Raw genomic sequence first — 21,976 nt, forward strand, 5'->3', positions numbered from 1 at the left:
ACCTCGGAGCCATTTTACGCTGTTCAGTCATGTAAGGTTCACATCTGATGGCTCGTTCTTTAAGCCAATATGACGAAATGTCTAGATTCAGAGCCTAATCATAAGACATAGGAAAGAGTTCGTGATATGCATAAAACCGCCTTCCTGGAGAATAAGCCTGAAGGCTAGTCACACATATCAATTTCCGAACTTATAAATTAAGGATAATTAGATCAACAATTGCCTTATGTAGCAAGTTGTCTTACATGCTCTGTTTTTGTAACATGAATAATGCCCCAAAGCTTAAACCTCTATATGTTCTGAATGCTCCTGCAATGTAACGCTTCACTTCGCATCGTAACCTTCCTATGACTTGCGAATCAAAAAGCCTGTGATCAACGACTGAGCCTATTTATTCTCAGGCACGGGCGCAGGAGTTGGTCTGGGCGGATATGGCGCAAATATCACAGGTCGTGTAGTCGATGTAACTCGAGCGACTGGGGTGATTTCTCGTTTCGTGGGGACTCTTTCTGCCAATACTAGGACGCCCCTGCTGATATATACTTGCGTATTTCCATGTTCACTGGTATAGTTGTTTGGATGCGCGTTGGAGGCTGGGGATCGGCTCTGGCTTTGCCGGTAGTGGATGTACAACGGAGGGTTCAACAACAGGTGACTGGATGATGGAGGGCTCGACTTGATGGGTCTCACGGTGCTAGGAAACTAATCAGCAAACTTGGGCAGTAATACAAAGGTCAGAGCCCTCACCTGTTTGAGTTCCGCACTCGACACGAAGAACCGGTAGCAAACAGCACACCTATTATGAGCCTCAGTATCGTGCTGTTTTTTGAGCTCAAAGGTCTCAAACACCCGCCCACAGTGACCACACGCCATGTGGTCCAGCCACAAATGGTCACAAAGCTCCTTTTCCGATGAAAAGCGGACTTTTGGATCACAGTGGTCGCAGAAGAACGTCCCAGGCTTTGCAGAAAGATTAGACATGACGTGTTTCTGCTTCTTGGCTGGACTAGTAAATTGTGTCTTGCAAGCACAACAGTATGTATGTCCGTGTTTATCTCTCTGGTGCATCGTCAGCCCAACTTCTTGTTCAAAGCTCTTTCGACAGACATTGCAGTAGAAGGTAGACGCCTTATTCTCCTGTATCGATGTTCTGAGAGTGGCGAGAAAGTCTAGTAGGCCTGTTTCTTCGATCCAGTTTCGTAAAGTGCATGCTCTTTTTTCGAAATGTCTGAAGACACTACCCATGCGGCGGCACTTCTTGTCGCAAGTCGGGCACTGAAGGTCGATATTCCGAGTTGACGATGGGTGGAAACGTGCACAATGAGTTGCTACAGCACTGCGGACAACCTGAACGGTGCAAGTTGATTTGCACGCGCCGTCCTCAAGATGATCCATCATTCCTGAATAGGTTTTGAATCCTTTGTCGCAGCCGACGCAGCGAACCGGAGTCTCTGTGTGGGTAGCTTGGTGCTAAGAACCCGGTTAGATTAGAAAGTCTAACTGTCCAAGCGAGTGAACTCACTTGGAGTAGCTCTGACTCTGTTGGGAAACCTTCGTCGCATGCGACACATAGGTTGCCGTAATGCCATTTGGAGTAGTGTCGCTCTTTTTCTGCATCGCTTTGGAAGTATCTGCAGCATTCGCTGCAAAAGGGATGGGGGGGCGCCGTGTTTGCTTTGGAAGTTGAGAGATGATGACCATGACCCTGAGCAACTTTGAGCTTTGACTCGCGCCCTTTCTTGACTTGCACGTCGACGATTATGCAATCATCATCGGAAGATGAAATCTCTCCTTCTTCGAGCTTGAGGCGCTTGCGTGCACGCCCCATAATGGCAACAGGTGATGCGGTTGTAGTCTCGGCGGTTTTAGCAGGTGTTGTTTGAGTGTAACAGAGAGAAAGCAGAGTTTGCGTGGAGGTCGTTGATGCTTTTGTGAGCGTTGCCAATAAATGAACGTTGCTTTCTCTAACGAGGATGCTTGTGACGCTAGCCTGTGGTTGGGTTGGGTGCTCCTGCCTTGTTCAATACGGTTGCCAACAGAATAATCAATCAATAGGTACCTCAGGCAGCATTTACCAGGTCGTGCTTCCCTATACCCCGCAGAGATCTCTATGGAAGCCTCATTTATGTCAGAGCTCAGGCAATGTATTTAGGAGACCCGTGATTATAGGAGTTGGGTCAAGATCATCCAAAGCGCTCGGAATTTAAGTCTCTTCGCCAATTGCTATCGTTTCCAACTATCCTAGCCAACCCCTATCACAGCTCTTCTTGCGGACCAACCGCTCATGCCTCAGAAACCAAGAAACTGGTAATCAAACTCTGACGTGTACCCATCTTCTTCCTCTTGGGCGTGGCCTTTGCTACAGCGCTTCTCGGTGGATAAGTCTCAAATACAGCCGACGCTTGAGCTGTCGCACACTTTATTCGAGGGCCTTGGGTTCTCACAGAAGGTTTGATCTCCGGAGAAGCAACTATATCCAAGGGAGCTTCTGGGCTTGCTTCCGACTTTACTCGGGTAACGGCGGTCGGAACGGAAGTGACCGTTGGAGGATAAGTGATCGTTGGAAACTATTTCTTCACAGGTACAGCCAGAACCGACGGCGAGACCGGTTTGACAAGAGTAAGAGGGTTGACAAGAGTAAGAGGGTTGATCCTATGAAGCTCTTTGTAGTGCTTCCAATCATGTTAGAAGATTCAAATTGGAGCAAAGAATACTCACCTTGCATAGGTCATCTGGGCACATGAAGAACTGGAAACAGTCAGGGCATCTATGATGAGCCACAGCCCCGTGAACCAACGGTTCCTGCTTATTGTCGAAGTTCAATCCACAGGGCGCGCATTTGTTGTGGAAGTGTCACATATGCTCGTTGTAGTGCTTTTCCATGTCAAAAGCAACAGAAGGCTGGGACATGGCGCAGACGGAAGCCCGAACTTTGATCGGCGTGCGTGAGATGATATGTTTATGCCGTTCTTCCGAGTCGCGAAAAACCCTGTCACACGTTCGGCAGATGGTGTTCTCATGTTGATACCGCACGTGATCAAAAAGTCCGGCTTCAGAGTCAAACAGTCTTTTGCATATATTGCAAGTCCTGTTGGCCACATCGATTTCTTGCGTCAAGTTGAAGAGGAGATGCATCAGGCCCGTTGCTTGTTGCCAGTTCCTCAGGGCGCAGAGTCTCGATTCCATGTGGCGGAACAGAAGGGACAGAGTCTCGAATTCGACCTCGCACCCCGGACATGTCATGTTCAGGCCGGTCCGATCATTTGTATGGCAGTGATTGGATAGTGTTCTAGCGGAGAACGCGGAATTGAAGCGTGACTTGCATCGGTTTCCCTCAAGATGATACATCATCTGTGAATAGGAGATGCACCTGTGATCGCACGCTGGGCACTGGATTGGATGCGGATCATGCGATGATAAGTGCTGGGAAGAGAAACCGGGTTACTCATCAAGTTGAACGACGCGCGATCGAGGACTGACCCTCTTGAGATCTGGGGCAGTTTCGAATCCTATGTCGCACGCGAAACATAGGAATTCATCCCAATACCATTTGGAGTTATGCGCCGCTTTGTTCGTTGGCGCTATCGAAGATGATTCGGCAGGGCATACAGTGAAGCGTCCAGCATGCTGTGAGCATGAACATTTGTTCTTCCACCATGGCAAACGTGCGCACAATATTCTGAGCCCCAATAGAACCAGCACCTGACGTATCTTCGCCATGGTCCGAAAATTGTAATTGCCGCGGAACCAGTTTGGCGATCTCAGAAGAGTCGGGGCCGTTTGGGTGTTGGTACGGTTGAAGCGCAGGGGGTCCGGCTTGCTGTAGCTGGTAGGCTGCTTCTGGGCTACGCGATAGGCGGCCTGGTCTTCAACCTTGACACGCGGATGTCCACGCGCCATCGCGGCGAGGAAGCTTGGAATTGCTAGAAATCGGGGGGTTAAAGAAGATCCAAGAGTCAAAGAGCCGCGTTTCTCATTAGCTTACTCCGGCATCACCAGAGCATTATAATGATACGGTAAGGAGGGAGACAACAACGCGTCTTGTTCATTTAGTTTCAGGGCTTGGTTGGGCTGAACTCCAAAAAGCAATTTATTGCAGGGAGCGTCACGGCGGGGCGGGGGTGCTACCCTTCCCTGGGAGCCTCGCCCTGCCCACGAACTTCAGCAGCCATCAACGTACTGTACTTCATAAACTCTACTGACACAAATTTTGCCTGGTATCCAGACCTCCTCCAGAACACCTAGGTATGTATCTGCCCGAACCCCTAGCTGTCTGTTCGCGTTCTACAGTGTCCTGATGTTTATCATGTAAGTGAATATTAAGAGTACGAACGGCAGCTCGACACTACATCCTCAGTCTTGCGCCTTGCTTTCTTCGCGAAGTATGATGCTGAGGTTCAAAGAAAGTCAAGAAAGACAGACGAGATACCCTTCACGGGGAGTTATCGAACTTTGCCTAATATGATAATTGTCAGACAGGCTTATTTAGAAGTTACATGGTAGATACTATTTCACTGAAACTGATAGCTGAACTTGCCTAGCAAGAGGAGTTAAGATAACCCAAGAGTTTCATCCTAAGTCATGCAAAAGCTTAGGTAAAGTTTAGTTTATTTTAGTAAACTTTAGGCTAGTTTGATTTAATATACTGATTGGCATCTATTCAGAATTCTATGGCCGAGGCCAGAAACCCGTCCTCACCAGCGGTAATGATACAGCACTGGCAATTTAAAGACCTCATATTTTACCCCGATGAGCAAGTACTGGCCTAGAGATGGAACATCATCGCGGAGCGGGAGATCTATATCCTGTCACACCAGGGGTATTTCATGTTCCTTGGTAAATGTATTTCTGAATTTTCTCTCGCCTTGCCTTACTATAGATATCTCTCAAATGTTATTGTGGGCATTAGTTGCCATCGCTGCTTATTTCTTTCTCGATAAAGAGTCTCTTGGCTACCAGCCTTATAACAATGTGAGTATTCTGCCCTACACCAAGAAAGCTAACGATCAGATATTGTACGAAGAGAGAATAAGCTGATCTGAAGATCCTAGCTTTAGCAAATGCTTTGCTCTATATAGTCGAAAAGCGAGTCGTAGTCCGAGCTACTCGCGTCACAGCTTTCACTTTCGACATGCTGCAGCAGAGCGCTCAACTTGTTAAAATACGTTCCGCAGCTACCACAGTCAAGATCATCGTCGTGGTCATGATTCCAGCGCCCGTAGATCTCGTAGTAGTCCCAAACGTACTGTCTGATGGAATGTTCGTCAGACCCCGACTCGCAAGTGTTGGCCTCAAGATGGAGCACCATGGCTGAACGGGAGATGAACATCCTTGAACATCCGAGGCATTCGACATTTCTTGCGGCGTGGGTCTTGCGGTGCTATGGAAGTATAAGTATGAGGTAAAAAGATAAGGCAGTAGTTGGGAAGACCAACGTTGATCAGGTTCGATCGCGAGCTGAAGAATCGGTCGCAGGTTCGGCATTTATGATGAACATCCACATCATGCTCCAGAAGATCTTCCTCATCGGAGAAGTACTCATGACATGGAATGCAAGCATGGTGTTCTTCTATCAGATGATCTGTCAGATCACCTTGTGAGTCGAAGTCGGGCTCGTAATCGCAGTGAGTGCAGATGTGATGTCGTGGAGAGTTCTCAAGGTGTTGTTGCTTTGCACGTGCGTGCGGAAAGTGTCTTTCACAGCGCCAACAGTAGGTCTGAGAGTGTACGGCACGGATGTGTTGGTCCAAGGAGTTCTCTAGGCGGAAGTGCCTGTCACAAGGAGGACAGTAGGGCATTTTCGGCTTCGCTAGGCTGATGGCATCATCTGAGGGCTAGGAATATGGTCCGAAGAATAGGCCAGACTTGGATTATGTCGTGTTATTGAGAGAGAGACAGAGAAGTTATTGTAGGTAAGTTGAGGCATGGGTTGATAAAAACGTGCGTGGTTAAATGTTTGTGTTTGAAAGTAATTTGGTTTAGGGACATATTAAACATTGGTCCCGCAAGGCCCACTGCAGGCTACTAGACTGCGTTTGTAAACCAGCAAACAATTTGTTGAGAGCTGTACCACCTCGTTGAATGTTTGTGCTCATATTCAGAACGATTGTGTAACTGTCTGCCTAGCAACGTATGCATGTAAGCCAACCAATGATATCAAGCTCTAACATCAAATAAGCCATAAGGTGCCAATTCACAGAGGGAGATCCCTGGAGCATCGTCCCTTGACAAGACTAGCATCCTTCCCCGTCAACCCATCAAAGTACTTCAGAAGAGTCTTCACAGGCACCATCTCCATCTTGCCTAGATCCGGGTGCGAAGACCTCAAAGTCTTTCCACTCCAAAGAACCCTAACAAAATAATCCTCCTTCTTCTTGTAAAGCTCAAAAACAACCTCACTTCCCATGCCCGGCCAGACCATCACATCGATCTGAAGAATGCTCAACAGTCGACTGATAGAGCCATCGTGCGCAAAGTTATGAAGATACAAAAGATCTCGCTTGCCGGCCATGACAGCGCGGAAGTGGCTTGCTAGCTCGGCTATCCAGACGCCCCATGAAGTAGCGGACGCAGCGAGGGATTCGGGTGCGTCGCGGTACATTTGAGAGTATTCCCATTGGCCGAGACGATAGACTTTGTCAGCGAGTGTTTGGTCAACGCATGCAGTTGAGTTCTTCCCGTTGACTAATTTGCAGGGGAAGGGCTTCTTGTGGCATTGGCGAGCGGAAAGGTTATCGTAGTAATGATCAAAACTCTCATGGAACCCAACGTCGTTAGATGGTACACCAGAGATGTCGTCAAGCGTCTTGTAAAGATCTTTTGTCTTGTCAAGATGCTTTTGCCACTCTTTGTTAGAGGAAGACTTGATTGCGCTCGTCAGCTGGCTTCCAACACTGCACTTGTACTGCGGCTCAAGACTATCCACGCCAGCTTGTTGGATAAGTAGCGGGACGGATTCAGTGGTCTGATACATGCCGTTGATGAACATGCCAGCAACCTGACTCGTTATCTGGTTGTTGGTAACTCTGAACATGACCTTACTACGCCAGTCTTCCTTGCGGCCTGGGATGAATTTCAAAAGGTCGTGGTAGACCTCATACAGATCTTTTCCATGGACCCAAGAATCATCTAGACCTTCGGCGGTGATTTGAGGAAATTGGCAGGATCCGATCCATCCGGACGGGACGAAGGGGTTGATTTCGGAGGTGAAACCTTTCCAGTAGCCTTGGGCGTTGGGTTTGGGGGATTCAGTGAATTGGCGGCCGAAATAGTAGAGGCCTTGGTTATCGCAGTTCCATTGGTATGGCTCAACGGGGAAAGCGTTGGCTGCGTAGGGAGTGCGCTTGTGATGTCTTTGGATCTGGGGAATGTCAGTCATATTATAGAATTTCAATGGAGAAATTACTTACCACTTCAACGTATTGCAACTCATAATCCTTCGGGGCTTTCTTATACTCCCTCTTCCTCGCATGAGGCATGTTGCACCAATTATACGTCCCATACTTATCATCCGGCGTATGCGACGACTCATAGATGAAACCCCAAGTTCCTTTCCCATCCAACACCTTATCGAGGTCATTAACCTTACTAGAGCTTGGAGGAAACCACTTCATATTTGGGTCATTTCCCAGTACCGGCGCAGCCGCAAGGAGGCCAAGTAACGAGCTTTTCGGTAGGGATGCCATATCTGCGTACTGTCTCAAAACGAAAAATGTGCCGAAGGAAAAGACTGCTGTCAGAGCGAGCAGTCTCCCTCTGCAGCGGAACCAGGACAGCGCCATAATATATACTTGGTGAGGAAGGTAGTTTAGTTGATGGAGGATGGCTTTGGAGGCTGGAAATTACGCGGTTTAATTGGAGCGCACGTGGAGACGCCATTGGCTGAGACAAGGTTATGAACTGGGTCTAGTGTTGCGGAGATGATGGGATGACATGTTTAGCCAGAACTGAGGGCGGATCTTGAAACGTGAGTCGAGGATAGAATCTTGCTGTATGTTCCACTTTTGGACTTTTCCATTCATGGTTACACTGACCGTTGGAGTGGCAGTTGTGACCCGTTAATCTGGGCCGTTCGAAGCTTATCTTGAAGCTTTACTCATTGAGAACACCGACGCTTGTTATGGCAAATGGATAGTTGTCATCTCAAGGATATGGAGGAAATTGGATATCGCTGGTAAGGAAGGTAATGAGTTTGTTTACATACATGTCAGTTAGGATTATAATACTCGTCATCAATACCAAGTTAAAATTAGACGCAAAGATTAAAGCCAGCGGGGATCAATTGTCACTCCAGGCCTGAGTTAGGGGATTGGGGCGGCTATCTAGCGCTCGTCTTTAGTGATGTTGCGCCACCAAAGGCCCCACGATCAGCTTAAGCTCTGTACTGCCCGAAAGATCTTGGCAACCTACAGTTGAGAAAAGAGCACAGCCAATGTACAGCCTCCATTCATGCCAATATGAACAGAGACGAGGTAAAACAGACATCGAAAATGCAAAAGAGTGAAATCATTTGTGAAACAACACTCATCCTCCTCATTGGCTTGAGCGAAGGAAGCACAATTACGTCACAGCTGAGGAGACCGTCAGAGAGTAAGCCGTGCGACTCATGTCATCTCCAACCTTCACATTCTATTTGACAGCAAGTCAATGACTTTTCTCTTTCTCGATAACCATGGATATACCATTTGAAGCTCGGATCCCCCGTGATCCCAAGTTCAAAGCCGAAAACAGCAGCGATGCTTTCGTAGCCCTGGCGAAATGGGCAGTGGATTACTCAACCGCTGAGGGGGTCAAAGCAGGCTACAAAGCAGCCTTCCAGTCCGGTCAAGAAAGATTATCTGGTTTCTTTTCAAGCCTCCAAGGGTCATCTAGTCAAAAGCCCGTAAGAGATAGCACCATCGTCTTCTTGAAGTTGCAGAATTGAACCTGAGATAGGACTTGCCAACAGAGAAGTTGGTTTACTCGCCGCTTAAAGACGCAAAGGGAATACGTCTTGTTCAGGTCGAAGTCAATGACTCGGTCCTTTCTCTGACTACGAAAACTTACTCCGCATCCGAGATACCGCCTTATGTCTGTCTATCTTACGTCTGGATCGATTTCGGACCGATGTGGAATCGTGGTCGCGACTTTCGTGAGACTGAGCTTGAGGTTCCTCACTTCAGCCATGCCGATACAGTCGATATAGCAATTAACAGCAAACTATTCCCCATCGGTGCTAACTTGCACGCTGCCCTCCTTGGCTTACACAAATACCTCAACGGCAGACCTATCTGGACCGACGCTGTATGTATTAACCAAGACGACACGGATGAGAAGACTGTCCAGGTTTCTCGCATGGATGAGATATACAGTGCAGCTGGAAAGGTCTTCATATGGCTTGGTAGAAAGCATACGGAACGAACAGCGGCGATGAACATTCTCAAAGCGTGGCCGGCATTTCCAGAAGACCCAGACAATGCCGACATCCTATTCCACGGCAAAAAGTACGCTTCTGCAAGGGCCTTTTTTGATGCCACTTCAACAGGCTCGGAGCTGATATCATGGCTCAGTCTCCTCCGGATAGTCACAGAGAGTTGGTGGAGTCGTGTCTGGACTGTTCAAGAGTTCATACTTGCAAAGGAATATGCCTTCTACTATAATGGCGAAGAAGTACCGGCGTCAGAGCTGAAGAAGGCCATGGACTGGACATACTTTGTTGCGAGTCACTTGTCGCCAAAGATGGTGCCTCATTGGGTTACCTTTCAGCCTTCGATGTTTGACTTGAAGAAGGCTAGGCGAAAGCTCCACCTCCTTGATGTGACGATGCTTGGAGGTACGAGAATGGCTGGTGATCCGCGTGACAAGGTCTGGGCCTTTCTCGGCATCACAGATCAAACAACGCTTGGCAGGGAACCTCTCAAACCAAATTACAGCAATCGAAATATGGGCGACTTCTACCTCGACATAGCTCAACGTCTCATCAGCGGTGACGCAGGTCTTCTCGTCCTATCTTTGGTCAACCATCCTCTTCCTCGGGAGGCATACAAGTTTACGTCGAAGAAACCAATCTGCAACAAGTTACTTGACAGACACAAGGCCAAGAAGCGATTTCCTAAGAAGCAACCAGATTGGGCGCCGCTGGAAGAAGATGTCTTTGACGCTGCCCTCCAGCCAGATTGGTCTGGAAAGGGGGCTGGCTATCCAAGCTGGGTTCCAAAGATGGCGAGCGCCGTTGCGACTGAGCCACTGTTCCTGAAAGAGATGAAGGCTCAAAAGGCTCGGGGGAGACGGCTTTATGATCACAATTGGCGAGTCTTTCACGCGGCTTCTCATGTAAAGGGTGATTACTCGTTGTCTGGAAACGGAAGAATACTCTCAGTGAGCGCTCATATCTTGGATAGAATCACCAAGATTGCCCCTCTGCCTAAGAATAAAGAAGAAGAGCGGGCGTTCTACAAGAGCCTTCGGTCATGGTACCCAGGGAAGACTCGTCTGGCTGACATAGCCTATCCTCCCCAACCTTCAACAACCGTCCCTGAGGCGCTGTGGCGAACCCTTTTAACGAATATCTGGCTCACCACACATCCTGCACCTGATGCTTGCAGTGCTCATTTTGCAAATTATCTTGCTCGTATCTCAGACTCTGCTTCTGATGCGAAGCATGATCTTCGGTTTAAGCAGAAGCCTGATCCTGAGGAGGGAGATATCTTTGCGGTTGCGGTAGATGATGCTGGGACTGATAGAGTGCTTTTCATAACAGAGAAGGGCTACTTGGGACTGGGGCCAGCGAGAACAGAAGTTGGGGATGTTGTGAGTTTGATCGCAGGGGCACATGTCCCATTTGTGCTACGGAAGGGGGGTCCAGGATGGGTTTTGGTTGGGGAGACTTATGTACATGGGGTTATGTATGGTGAGACCTTGAACAAGGCAGAGTTCCAGCAGGTGGTCATCGTATGAGAGATGAGGCACATCGAAATTACAGGCCAGGGTGGGCTGGTAGGTCTTCTGGTAGGGACGTGAAGACCTGGAGTTATTTACCGCTCGCCCAGACACTCCATCCACAGGTGGAACTCGGGAATGTTCCAACAGAGATCACATAGCCAAAATCATGCTAACAAAGCAAGCTACAAATCTCAAGCTATACGCAAACTCGTATTCATTATCCAACGCTATACAGTGACTCCCTCATATTACATAAAAGATATTCATCCTGACCTCAATTTGCGTTGGGTGCCTTTTGCTTGGACTTCTGCTGCTGAGGCGGACGAGTCTTCCTAACCTGCTTGTACCGATCCTCATATGCCTGAAGGTCACTGGCATCCTCATCCCGAGGAGGCCAGGTGGTCACACGATTAGGATCAGCAGCATCATCCTCGAAGCGACGCAAGAACTGCCTGCCCTCCCGATCCAATGGCTCGATGGGAGATCGTCTGAAACCACGAGGGTTTTGTTCTGGATGATATATCACGCCCTGAACACCGTAGACCTGACCTGTTTCAACATTGCCGGTAATGACACCCCGAAAAACACCTGGGTCGTTGAGCTCTTTTCGAACAGCATCCTTCCTATCGTTGGGACGAATTTCAAGCTCGCGTCTTTGGACCTGCTTGAACGTTGCCGGTCTCTTTTCCAAGTTCATGCGCGTGTTGACTGGCATTTCGTAGAGACGGACTTTCTCTTCGTCATGCCTGCGTTCCCACTCCTGAAAAGTCTTTCCCTCCAGGTTTACATCCTCATAAGCATGAGGATAGTCTTTCGTGTTACGAGAGACCTGTGTCGGATCGAAAACAACTTCTTGCGTCTGCTGTTCCACGACCTTGATGGGGATGATGCCTCGCGGAGAATAGTATTGCTGTTGATGGTTAGCCGTGGCTAATTCTCTGCAGGAGTTCAGGACTTACCATCTTTTTGTGGTCATCATCTGAGTTGCGCCTTGGCTCTTCTTTGCGTCCGAAGAATCGTCTCATTATTGCGGATGGCAGAGACCGGGAATGGACTTGAGAAGATGAAAGAATCACAATATCGTCGTCTAACGAGATCAAGGATAAAAGTGGAAGCTAAGACAACGAAGCGAAATGTGAATGGGCTCAAAGACTGCGAGTCGTCGATCTACGACGACTTGGTAATTATGTGGATTGATTGGTGAAGTAGTTGATTTGGTCAGTAAAAGCCATTGAAACATAGGACATAATATACAATTCCGTCGTGGATAATTTTAGATCGAGGAAATAATGATGTTGGCCTGGACTCGAGACCATAAGACACAAGAGTCGCATTTCCGGGATGAAGTATGCATGTTGGAAGATATTTAGAACCAACATACATGAAATGGTGAACCTGAGACTACGCGAATGGGATGGTGTTCACCAAGACCAGGATCACTGGCCTATCGGCTATTTTCATGGTGTTGACGCGCGCCTAGGCCTTTGACAAATCATCTCGACGGCCGGATAAACGGAATCATATGCAAGTATCGCAAGGATAAATTTTAAAATAAGGAAAACCACATGATAATTGAGGCAAGTTGGCAAACGCTTGTCACAGGTGCATTGCATTAAACGCGCGCGTATAATTATGGTGAGCTGATTGGATTGGGTGGAGAAATGGCGCGGGTGTTGGTTGTAAACTGAAGTGTAGCAGCTCCGCCTCAATCAATTTCTGCCTTGAGCTCAACCTCATTGCGCACAGCCTCTCGGGAGGCCTGATACTCATTATTATCCTCAGAAATAACATAATCGAGCCACTTTCTATCTCTATCAACCATTTCCAATTCCATCACAGTAACCTTCTTGTTTTCCCATCATCAATCAATTGCAATGAATCACTCAGAAGCTACACAAGTCGACCAGTCCTCTGAGGTCCCTTCTTGGCTGGAATTCCTCAACGAAAGGATCGAGGAAGAGCGCGATGAATTATTCTCAGAATCTCCATCCTACGAGATTATTCGCAATCTCCTAGTCGCTTCTGAAGACGATGACACCGCGGTATCGCAAGCCGTCACCAAGTTTTATGATCTCTATGAGGCCGAAGCCGATAAACGTGTCAAATGGGAAGACCATGGAGCTGGAGAATATCTCAACACAATTGCAATAATTGCCTTTGACGTCGCACCTAAGCTGTGGTATAAAAGCTGGAGGCATCAGAGGATCGCACAGTTTCTGATTGCGATCAAGAACGGTGCAGCGGAAGAGTATCATGAGGAGGTCGGTAACATTACCCGTTATTATCTCAAGTTTCTAATTGTGTATTCCAGTATCCTCGATTTGCCTGGATTGGCTGGGGCCTTGAAGCTGCAGCCAGTGAGTGCTGGAATGCTGGTCACGGTAAGTTATCAACCGCACTTGGACAATCTTCTCTCTACCTAGACGTTCTAACAAATCTTCGTCTTACAGTTGATCATTACACAGCAAAGAACTCAAAAGAACACGAGGATACGTGGGCAGGAGAATGGTTCAGTACCAGTGCCCTAATCTCTAAACTCTTCCAAGGAGGTTGTTTAGAAGATGATGGACATCACTGGATCGCACATGACTTGGAAAAGGCGTTTGAAGTAAAAACCTCGGGTGACGTGAAAACAGACGCAGGCCGGCAAGCCCAGGTTCTTGCTGCTGTGAACCATATACTCCTCGCTGGGGAGTCGTTCGTGGAGGGGGCCAAGAATCCTTTGTCGAAATGGAAGTTTCAGCTGAATGCTATAAAGTGGAAGCTTTGGGCATCAAAGATCAAGGAGGTTGGTGAGACGGTGGATGACAATGCGAGATGGGAGCTTAAGGAAAAGGCGCAGAAGGCGTACGAGAAGATGGTTGAGCTATATCCGGAAGCTTTCTCATCGGAGGAGAACACTGGGGAATGACGGTTACGCTAAAGGACACTGTATAGTTTTAGATCTATCTTGTCATTCATTTGACATCTTATAGCTGGACCTTGCTGGCATGAGTACCCCCTCACATAAACACCATTGTTGAGCTACCCCGCTTCCATGACATCTCGACATCATGAGTTCTATCATCAAGCATGGATGCAAAATCGGACGCCGTAAGAAAGGAGAAGAGCACCTAAAAGAAATGGGTTTTCCTCTTACAAAAGTTTGAAGTCTGTCTTAGTATAGTATAGTTGCAGATTTTACTTGGTGCTTTCCGAGTACTCGGGTCCTATACGAGTTGGGACTATCCTCTATTAGTCATCGTCGACGTCACTATGGACCCTTGTTTTGACTACAAAGTGATGAATGCGAGGTTGATTTATCAGCTATGGATATATACTTCAGCTCAAAGACATAAATATCGCAGTGCATATCTCTTTTGGTCCTCTACATCGGCTGGGCTTTTTATCAAACTGCTGGACAAAATGGAGGCCTTGAAGGGACAGACAGCATTCATTGTTCGTACCCATGGATAGTGAACTTCAGAGATGCTAATTATGTTACAGACTGGAGCCTCTATGGGTATTGGTGAAGCCATTGCATTGGCGCTGGCCGAGCATGGCGTGAACATTGCCCTAGTATCTCGAAGCAAGGTGCGAACTGATCAAACAAACCCTTGATCCATTCACTGATGAGTGTCCTCGATATAGGATAAGCTTGAAACAGTGCGCGATAAGATCACATCCAAATTCTCTGAGGTCAAGGTCGGAGTCTACCCCGTAGACATTCAGAACCAGCCCGACATAGAAAAGGCTGTCAAATCAGCCATATCTGAGCTTGGCCAGATTGACATCTTGATCAACAATGTAAGTGGACAACGTCTCTATGAGACTGATATTTCAGTAGTAATAATCCCTCAGGCCGGTCTTGCACTCGGCGCCCCTGGTCGCTTTTGGGAGATCCCCATCGATCAAGTCGCCCAGATGTCAAACACCAACATCAACGGCGTCATGTTCACCACCCACGCAGTACTCAACCACTCAATGTGGAAACGAAAGAAAGGGACCATCATCAACGTCTCCTCTGTCACAGGTCTCGAGTGTCCACCATTCAACGGCGAAGCAGTTTATCATGCATCAAAAGCTTTCCTCGAGGGCTTCTCCAACAGTCTTCGCATGGAAACTGCCGGATCGGACATCAGGGTTTTAGTTCTTCGGCCAGGTGTTGTCCAGACCCATTTCCATCTTCAACGGGTTCAGTACGATCAGAGTGCCATGGATGACTTTGTTGAGGGATATGAGCCGCTGGTTGCAGAGGATTTAGCGCAGTCGGTGTTGTACATGTTGAGCTTACCGCCTCGCGTCTCCATCAAGGCTTTGGATTGCGTACCTACGGCGCAGAGGGCGCTGACGAACTTTGATCGGGAGTGGAACTCACGTCGTGAATAGCTGTAATAATAGAGTCCAAGCAGCAAGGAAATAAAAGGCTGCGGTTAAGATTGGTTCGCAATTTGACGCCACTTCATCCATAAGGACTGATATCTCTAGTTTTATGATCTACTTTCTACATATAGGAGCGCTTCTTATAGCTCAAACAGAATCTCCCCGACTCTTTCTTTTTCTTCTTGTTTTTCCAACGCTGAGATCTCTCAAATGGCACCTTTCGCAACAGTATCCCTCTCTGTCTATTTCCCCGCCGCATTTTGGACATCGACCCTTCTCGCGCCTTCTGTGGTAGAGGGCCAGGCTCGCAGCAGAGCCTTTCTTAGAGCACGGGGGGCACCTATACTTGTCAGAGGGCCTGCCGCAGTCGGCGCAATGTTTGGTCGTCTCGCCAGTGACTGGATCTCTGACGCCCTGACTTCGGCGCTTCTGGACGCGAGCTCGCCGTTGAGCCGACATTCTATCTAGACAATCGCCGCAACGCTTGCGGTTCGCTCGGACTGGATTGCGGCACGACCGGACTTTGCATATGACAGGATCACTGTCTTGATTGGTGGATTGGCTGGCTGTTTCGTCCGCAAGAGATAGACTGTCAGTTGAATTAGCGAGATGGCATGCAACAGGAGGATATGGATTCAGGATGTAACTAAAATCGAAGGGCTTGGGACGAAATCGTCTACCCTGTCCTCGTTGGCCCCAATACTTCCCGGAAGGCATGATGATCTGGCTTCGTTTAGTTGAGTAACCGCAGAGAAACACTTCGGTAAGTTTCGACTGAGTCCAGTTGAACAAGGTGATCAATAATTCGAAGATCTTAATGAAGTCCCAATTGTCAGTGCAGTATCACATTTTATACCAGATCTACGCCTCACAGTACCATGGAGCCTTTCTTCAATGTCCTACCGACAAGATTCTGATGTTCATTTGGGCTGGAGGTGATCGGGCTACTTATGAAGGTTGAGGTTCTATTCGAAGCTCAAGTACAAAGTACAGAGTTCTTGGTGTGGAATTGTTCGTTTGTTGTGTTTTTTTTTTAACAAAAACCTCGGATCTGAGTGCTTTAAGCCTAAATCACTACTCGAGACGATGCTCAAGTTTCCAACAAAGTAAATCAACCCCTGCATGATGCGGGACTCATGCAAGAGAATAGCCTGTCTCCAGGATAAAGTTTCATCCTGTTACATGACATGATATTTTAATACGTAAGACTAAACTGTCATGGAAATGGCTTAGCCCTGTTCAATTAGGTATCTGCTGTCAGATTTAAGGGTTCACAGAACATGCATGGGTTCTCGCTCTCAGCTTGAAGCGACGCTTGGAACAAGACATGCCACCAATACCTTTCCAGTCCTGAACACCAAACATTTCAGATCCCTCTACACAACTATCCTTCAAATCGAAAATGGCCCCTTCCTGGCTCGAGAAGTTCATTGTTCGCGAGGACGCAACTCCCGATCCCCGACGCAGCGCTGAAAAGCCCGCGCTCGAGATGCACTACACCGCTCTTGTCGGACATCGCCGAATTTTGGGTGTCAAGGGTGACAAAACACCTCGCTACGAAGTCGAACGGCGAGCTGTTCTTGAAGTCTGGGGCGATAAATGCTACGTCAAGTCTCCGAATCAGAACGCGGAGATCGCTACGATCGATTTTCACAACATCCCTCCCAAGACGGAGGTCAAATTCTGTCAGCAGAGCCGCACCATTACGATGAAGGGTGCTGATGGAAAATTCACTGCGAGTGGTGGCTTGGGGGGGCTACATTGGAAGCCAACAGGGATGGTTGTACACGGCAGAGCTTCTTGGGAGCTTAGGGATGAGGGAGATCTGGTGATGTCAGTTACGATTGACGATCAGCAGGTTAATGGAATGATTTGTCTCTGGAAGGATGGCCTCGCTCCAGAAGTGGAAGAAGAGCTGATCATGGTTGGAATCTCCAAGATTGAGGAGTATCGGAGGTTGATCAGGAACTCAAAGGTAGCATCAGTGGGTGCCGTCTCGAACGCGGCTTGGCTGGCAGTCTAGATTAGACGAGTCTGAGGATCAAGACGGGTAACAGAGGATCGATGGGCTTTGGTTTGCGTTGCATGGGGCTGTGATACGACTCCCTTCTGTGGTCTTCCTATCAATATCTCTTGATGACATGCTGAAAATCTACTACCACGATTGAAGTCATCTAGGACCTTTTCCGAGAATAGATCATACCATAAGTATTATTAGACCTACAATCAGAATTTTCTAAAAACTGTTTACCTCGCTTGATCATTGGATGCAACAGTAATTTGGAGTAGTGGTCGTGAGAGCGTGGCTCCAATGATTTCGCTGCGCTTTTCGACGGAGGCACGTCACTATTAATAGTTGACCGCAGAAATGTAACAACACGGCTCCGAATCGACTCGCAGCGTTTTTGCACGGAGAGGTGTGAGCCTGAGAACCATGGATTGATTCATTGCACATAAAAAGCTCCATCCCGTTTCTCGCCGTCGGAGGACGGGATCTGGGAGCTATTCATAGGTTTTGGTGACATACCGGAATGGATTGATGGAGGTTTGCTTCTGAAGAAGGTGAGAATAGCAACTGAGGTAGTTTTGAAGGCGACCCTGACTGAAGCATAAATAGCTGAGGGACTGCTCGGTTTGATAAGAGATTCATCATCACAAGGAGCCAACAATCATAACATCTCATCAAGAACAAGAAGCAACTCCATCATCTCAGCCGCCCAAAACCATCAAAATGCATCTGTCGTCTCTCATCACCATCATCACTCTCAGCCTCGGCGCCAGCGCCATGGCCATTGAAGAAGACAGCACCCTCGACACTCGCACCGATCACTGCAACCCGGGCATTGATCTGATCAAACTCAAGATCAAGCCCGGCAAGTCCTTTACTGGCGTCGGCAAACCCGGAAAGTGCTACAATCTTCCCGCCAACATCAAGAACTTTGACGTCTACTCTGACGACACCAAGTCCCTTGTCAGCTGCTTCGACTGCAAGGTGTACACTGAGGCCAATTGTAAGGGAAGCTTTGTCAGTCTTGAGGGAGCGGACAACTTTGCTTTCAAGACTACCAAGAAGCCTCACTACAAGAGCTGGAGGTGCGGCCCTCCTTAGGGGTGATGGAGTGGCTGGCACGAGAGGTGGCTCTACGGGGAAGGGGTCTGAGTGGATGAGCATGCTAGTATCAGGACGTTCATTAGTCCAGCACCTCGGAGTTAGTTATGCCATGCGATGATTCGGGGAGTGGATGCAGATTCAGGCAAAGGACGGAGCATTTATTGTGATTTAAACATTCTCTTACAGTATAAGCATACTTCTTATTAACTACCCCACTCTTTCACATTAGGTATGAATCTATTATTCTCGATTTTTATTCATGCGCTGGAAGCTGACGTAGCTGACTCTTGAGGTCTCGTTGACGAACTGAATATGGGCAGGCCAAAGACCTTAGTAATGGCTTTGCTGGAAACATTCATAAGTTGAGCTGCTAGAAACGCTAAGGAAACACGTATTGCCCCGATCCTGTTAGGTTGCCTATTCCTCTGAAGTTTCACTTCTCTTTGCTCTTGGTTCTTTGGCATTGACCCTATACCCTATGTCTATACTTGCATCTGTCACACTTTACGCCACGGGTGTTCGTCGCGCCGCATATCGTACACGAACCTTTCTTCTTGAGCTCTTTTCTACGTTTACTGTATGATTGGTTAGTTGATTTGATTCAGATTTGAAGGTTCTTCTATACTTACGCGCTGTATTCATTCGTCTCTTTCCGGTGCTTCTCACACTCCACGATACCAGGAACCGCTGGGCTTTGGCAGCCTCCCCTGCGACATTCTCGGACTCCCTGATCATTTCCAGTGTTTCGGGCCTCCGAGCTCCTCGCCTGTGACGGTCCGGGATCAGGTGCATTTTCGACAGGCTCCTCGGCTGGGATGTTGGAGTCGGGGTTTGTCGATGTCTCCATGCCGTTGTCTCTCTGTAAACCGTCGATACCAATGCCGGCCAGGATATTGAAGTCGTAGTCTACGTCTTGTAACAGCTTGAGCCAATCATTGTGTTCCATTTTGGTAATAGTCAAGATGAGTGATGAATGCTGCTGAATGCTGTTGATGGTCTGTAGTGTTGAGATGAGTGATGATGATGTCTTGTTGGGAGTTTGTTGGAGGGAAGAAATCTTGCGTTTCTTCATTTCCCTTTCTGTCTCTGTCTGCTCTGATTCTTGGGAACTCTGAGGAGGAGCAAGTCAGGCGCGCTAAGGAAGCAGCAGTTGTCGTGCCGGGAAACTCAACATAGCCATCGTCTGAGTAGGTGCATCCGATTCAGTCACAGCCTAGGTATGGATGTCTGCTTAAAAAATATGAATGAACCAGGATTCTCACAGTCTGAGACGTCTCGAGATACATTACAGGCCTTCACTACCTGTCTCTTATGCCTGATGAAATTTCGAAGGCTGAACCTGATCGTCGAAGCTGGCATGAAGCGTTTCGCTTATGAGATTGAAAGTGCAACTTGGAGGTTCCGAATACCCACTAGCAAGTGAGCTTGACCCTATTGCAGTTGACAACCTAGTCACAGTTCTCTCTGTGATGCGAGCTACTATGTAAAGTGTGCTCCTGCCAGCGGAGCGGTGCGCATTTCTGCAATCGCAATTGTTCCTCAGATACTGCTGTCACCACCAAGAATCAACGAGACTTTGAAAAGCCGTGGTCTGGCCTCATTCTTGTCTTCTCTTTGGGTGATCTCTCCCAGCTCTTATCCACCTACCGACCTTTGGTCAGACGCTACGAACCTCAAACAGATTTTAATAAAGTCGAGTTCCTCGAGCTCTTATCCGGTGTGCCTCCCTCTTTTCTATCAGATCCATTGCTGCACTCATACCTTTGCTTACTCGGTGCATTGGGGCTCATAAGTAGGGCAACAGTGATCAACAACTTTCCATTACTTGTCAACAGATTCACATCGAAAGTCGCTATTGTCCCTGTTGGCCTCCCGATCTCGCGTTGATTGCTTTTTTATTGTGCGTGGAGAACACATGTCCATTTACCGCCGACGCTTAGAGTTTCCATCGTATAGAACCTAATTCAGTGTTTCAGCACTTATCAGCATAAACCAAACCTAGCTTAATCATTCACTATCACTCAACGATCATAAATTACGAACTTCATTTCCAAGTTATTTCTGCTGTTTTAAGGTCTTGGCCACATCTCATTCCATCTTCCACTTATCGGACAACTTCAGACGATATTGTAGCATCCAACAGTTAGCTCAATTATACTAAACTAACTGTTGCAGGTTGAAGGTGCCGTATTTAGTGCGGGAGGGATACTGGCTCAACCAGAGACGGTCGTTTACCGAGATAATGCTATCGCTCCTGTGGCGGCCATCATGTAAGGTAAGAGACGTTCGTGTCTTTTGGCATGGGAAGTTCCGGCGTCAGCTCTGGCACGCCATTGGCTGCGAGAGCGATTGTGGTACCCTCTATACAACCAAAGCCAAAACGCAGTTTTCTATTAAGACTATTCAACGTTGAATCGCCACAAGTTTATCCGCATTCACTTGAAATTCCATCATTTGGTTAATAGTATCATTTTTTAAAAGTACATTCTCACTTATTTCAGTATACGCTAGCTTGAGTCGTTGATTGTCACCAAGTTTCGTACGTGTTCCGGCCTGTCTCAACATCGCAACCATGAGAACACATGCAAAAGGACCAAAAAGAAGACGCTCTTGAAGCGTCAATTGAATGCGTAATCAGGGAATCGAACCCTGGGCTCCCCGACGCTGCTCGAATGGCAACGGAGAATTTTACCACTAAACCAATTACGCGGTGTTTTTGATGCCTCGATGTGTCGCAAAGACTCCACAGGTTTCTCCATCGTGGTGTTGCGTGAGAGTGGAGACTTGGATATCTTGTGAGTGGAGAGCAGTTATACGAGAGAGCCCGTATTACTGGTGCATAAGTGAGATGAACCTCAGGTGAGTTGCGGTTGAAGGATTCTAAGCTTCAACTAGTCACCCAAACCTTGAGCAAGGACTTCATGTCACTCTGAGGGCCATCAGGAGGGGAAACGAGGAATTATCGTTAATCAGTATCAAAATGAGTAGGTATATGTTATTAAAATTCATCAATGAGTACCATTGGCTAAATATTTGTTCACAACCTCATCCACAACCTTCTGACAGATCCCTCTATGAACCTCATCCGCAGTCCGCGCAACAAACGGCATAAGAAGACTATTCGCCTCAATGATAACCTCCTCATACAACTCCCACTCCTCCACCAACGTCCCCGGACTGCTGGTGCCGGGACTACTTCCAAACTCCTGCCTCGGCCTCACAATCCACTCCGTCCTCACAGTGACACCAGCCTTGGCATCAGCTCTACAGCGGATACCATTCGGTATACTCAGACACGTCACGGGCCAGCTCCTATCCCTCGTCAGGCCGGGCGCCAGCATGAGTCTCTCGCTGGACGAAAAGGTCCTCACGCTGCTATTCGGCGTGCCAAAGAATGGGTCCTTGGTGACGAGCTCCATGTTGGGCGTCGTCTCTTTGAAGCTCATAATGACATCGTTGTTGGCCAGCATGGGCGTGTAGGTCTGGATGTGAGCGAGGACGATTTCCGGCGGCACGCGGCTCGGGATAGGGACAGTGATGAATATCTGATGCTTAGACCGCATGGCCTACAGCAGTCCAGCC

General features: G+C 48.0%; 12 protein-coding genes; 5 read left to right on the forward strand and 7 right to left on the reverse strand.

Moving 5' to 3' along the window:
* Nucleotides 1-559: 559 nt before the first annotated feature.
* FFUJ_00329 (uncharacterized protein) lies at nucleotides 560-1,828 on the reverse strand (the record flags this gene model as incomplete). XM_023573414.1 has 3 exons in its annotated part: nucleotides 560-694; nucleotides 748-1,470; nucleotides 1,523-1,828. 3 exons carry the CDS (start codon nucleotides 1,826-1,828, stop codon nucleotides 560-562), a joined length of 1,164 nt encoding a protein of 387 aa, XP_023425142.1.
* A 1,025-nt stretch (nucleotides 1,829-2,853) lies between these two features.
* FFUJ_00328 (uncharacterized protein) lies at nucleotides 2,854-3,900 on the reverse strand (the record flags this gene model as incomplete). XM_023573415.1 has 2 exons in its annotated part: nucleotides 2,854-3,351; nucleotides 3,481-3,900. 2 exons carry the CDS (start codon nucleotides 3,898-3,900, stop codon nucleotides 2,854-2,856), a joined length of 918 nt encoding a protein of 305 aa, XP_023425143.1.
* Nucleotides 3,901-5,053: 1,153 nt separating this feature from the next.
* FFUJ_00327 (related to zinc finger protein) lies at nucleotides 5,054-5,798 on the reverse strand (the record flags this gene model as incomplete). XM_023573416.1 has 2 exons in its annotated part: nucleotides 5,054-5,380; nucleotides 5,436-5,798. 2 exons carry the CDS (start codon nucleotides 5,796-5,798, stop codon nucleotides 5,054-5,056), a joined length of 690 nt encoding a protein of 229 aa, XP_023425144.1.
* Nucleotides 5,799-6,193: 395 nt separating this feature from the next.
* On the reverse strand, nucleotides 6,194-7,685 carry FFUJ_00326 (uncharacterized protein; the record flags this gene model as incomplete). XM_023573418.1 has 2 exons in its annotated part: nucleotides 6,194-7,360; nucleotides 7,410-7,685. 2 exons carry the CDS (start codon nucleotides 7,683-7,685, stop codon nucleotides 6,194-6,196), a joined length of 1,443 nt encoding a protein of 480 aa, XP_023425145.1.
* Nucleotides 7,686-8,671: 986 nt separating this feature from the next.
* On the forward strand, nucleotides 8,672-10,935 carry FFUJ_00325 (related to heterokaryon incompatibility protein het-6; the record flags this gene model as incomplete). XM_023573419.1 has 2 exons in its annotated part: nucleotides 8,672-8,881; nucleotides 8,935-10,935. 2 exons carry the CDS (start codon nucleotides 8,672-8,674, stop codon nucleotides 10,933-10,935), a joined length of 2,211 nt encoding a protein of 736 aa, XP_023425146.1.
* A 259-nt stretch (nucleotides 10,936-11,194) lies between these two features.
* FFUJ_00324 (uncharacterized protein) lies at nucleotides 11,195-11,945 on the reverse strand (the record flags this gene model as incomplete). XM_023573420.1 has 2 exons in its annotated part: nucleotides 11,195-11,830; nucleotides 11,880-11,945. The coding sequence occupies 2 exons, from the start codon at nucleotides 11,943-11,945 to the stop codon at nucleotides 11,195-11,197; spliced, it is 702 nt and encodes a 233-aa protein (XP_023425147.1).
* An 849-nt stretch (nucleotides 11,946-12,794) lies between these two features.
* FFUJ_00323 (uncharacterized protein) lies at nucleotides 12,795-13,831 on the forward strand (the record flags this gene model as incomplete). XM_023573421.1 has 3 exons in its annotated part: nucleotides 12,795-13,181; nucleotides 13,232-13,301; nucleotides 13,371-13,831. 3 exons carry the CDS (start codon nucleotides 12,795-12,797, stop codon nucleotides 13,829-13,831), a joined length of 918 nt encoding a protein of 305 aa, XP_023425148.1.
* Nucleotides 13,832-14,325: 494 nt separating this feature from the next.
* On the forward strand, nucleotides 14,326-15,288 carry FFUJ_00322 (related to ketoreductases; the record flags this gene model as incomplete). XM_023573422.1 has 4 exons in its annotated part: nucleotides 14,326-14,358; nucleotides 14,407-14,493; nucleotides 14,551-14,706; nucleotides 14,761-15,288. The coding sequence occupies 4 exons, from the start codon at nucleotides 14,326-14,328 to the stop codon at nucleotides 15,286-15,288; spliced, it is 804 nt and encodes a 267-aa protein (XP_023425149.1).
* A 1,396-nt stretch (nucleotides 15,289-16,684) lies between these two features.
* Nucleotides 16,685-17,305, forward strand: FFUJ_00321 (uncharacterized protein; the record flags this gene model as incomplete). Its single annotated transcript, XM_023573423.1, has 1 exon — nucleotides 16,685-17,305. One exon carries the CDS (start codon nucleotides 16,685-16,687, stop codon nucleotides 17,303-17,305), a length of 621 nt encoding a protein of 206 aa, XP_023425150.1.
* Nucleotides 17,306-18,067: 762 nt separating this feature from the next.
* Nucleotides 18,068-18,391, forward strand: FFUJ_00320 (uncharacterized protein; the record flags this gene model as incomplete). The annotated part of the gene is made up of 1 exon (XM_023573424.1): nucleotides 18,068-18,391. One exon carries the CDS (start codon nucleotides 18,068-18,070, stop codon nucleotides 18,389-18,391), a length of 324 nt encoding a protein of 107 aa, XP_023425151.1.
* A 507-nt stretch (nucleotides 18,392-18,898) lies between these two features.
* On the reverse strand, nucleotides 18,899-19,340 carry FFUJ_00319 (uncharacterized protein; the record flags this gene model as incomplete). XM_023573425.1 has 2 exons in its annotated part: nucleotides 18,899-18,947; nucleotides 19,024-19,340. 2 exons carry the CDS (start codon nucleotides 19,338-19,340, stop codon nucleotides 18,899-18,901), a joined length of 366 nt encoding a protein of 121 aa, XP_023425152.1.
* Nucleotides 19,341-21,402: 2,062 nt separating this feature from the next.
* On the reverse strand, nucleotides 21,403-21,957 carry FFUJ_00318 (uncharacterized protein; the record flags this gene model as incomplete). The annotated part of the gene is made up of 1 exon (XM_023573426.1): nucleotides 21,403-21,957. One exon carries the CDS (start codon nucleotides 21,955-21,957, stop codon nucleotides 21,403-21,405), a length of 555 nt encoding a protein of 184 aa, XP_023425153.1.
* Between the last annotated feature and the right edge of the window lie 19 nt (nucleotides 21,958-21,976).

This window comes from Fusarium fujikuroi, chromosome FFUJ_chr01 (assembly GCF_900079805.1).
Source record: "Fusarium fujikuroi IMI 58289 draft genome, chromosome FFUJ_chr01".
Classification (NCBI taxonomy): domain Eukaryota; kingdom Fungi; phylum Ascomycota; class Sordariomycetes; order Hypocreales; family Nectriaceae; genus Fusarium; species Fusarium fujikuroi.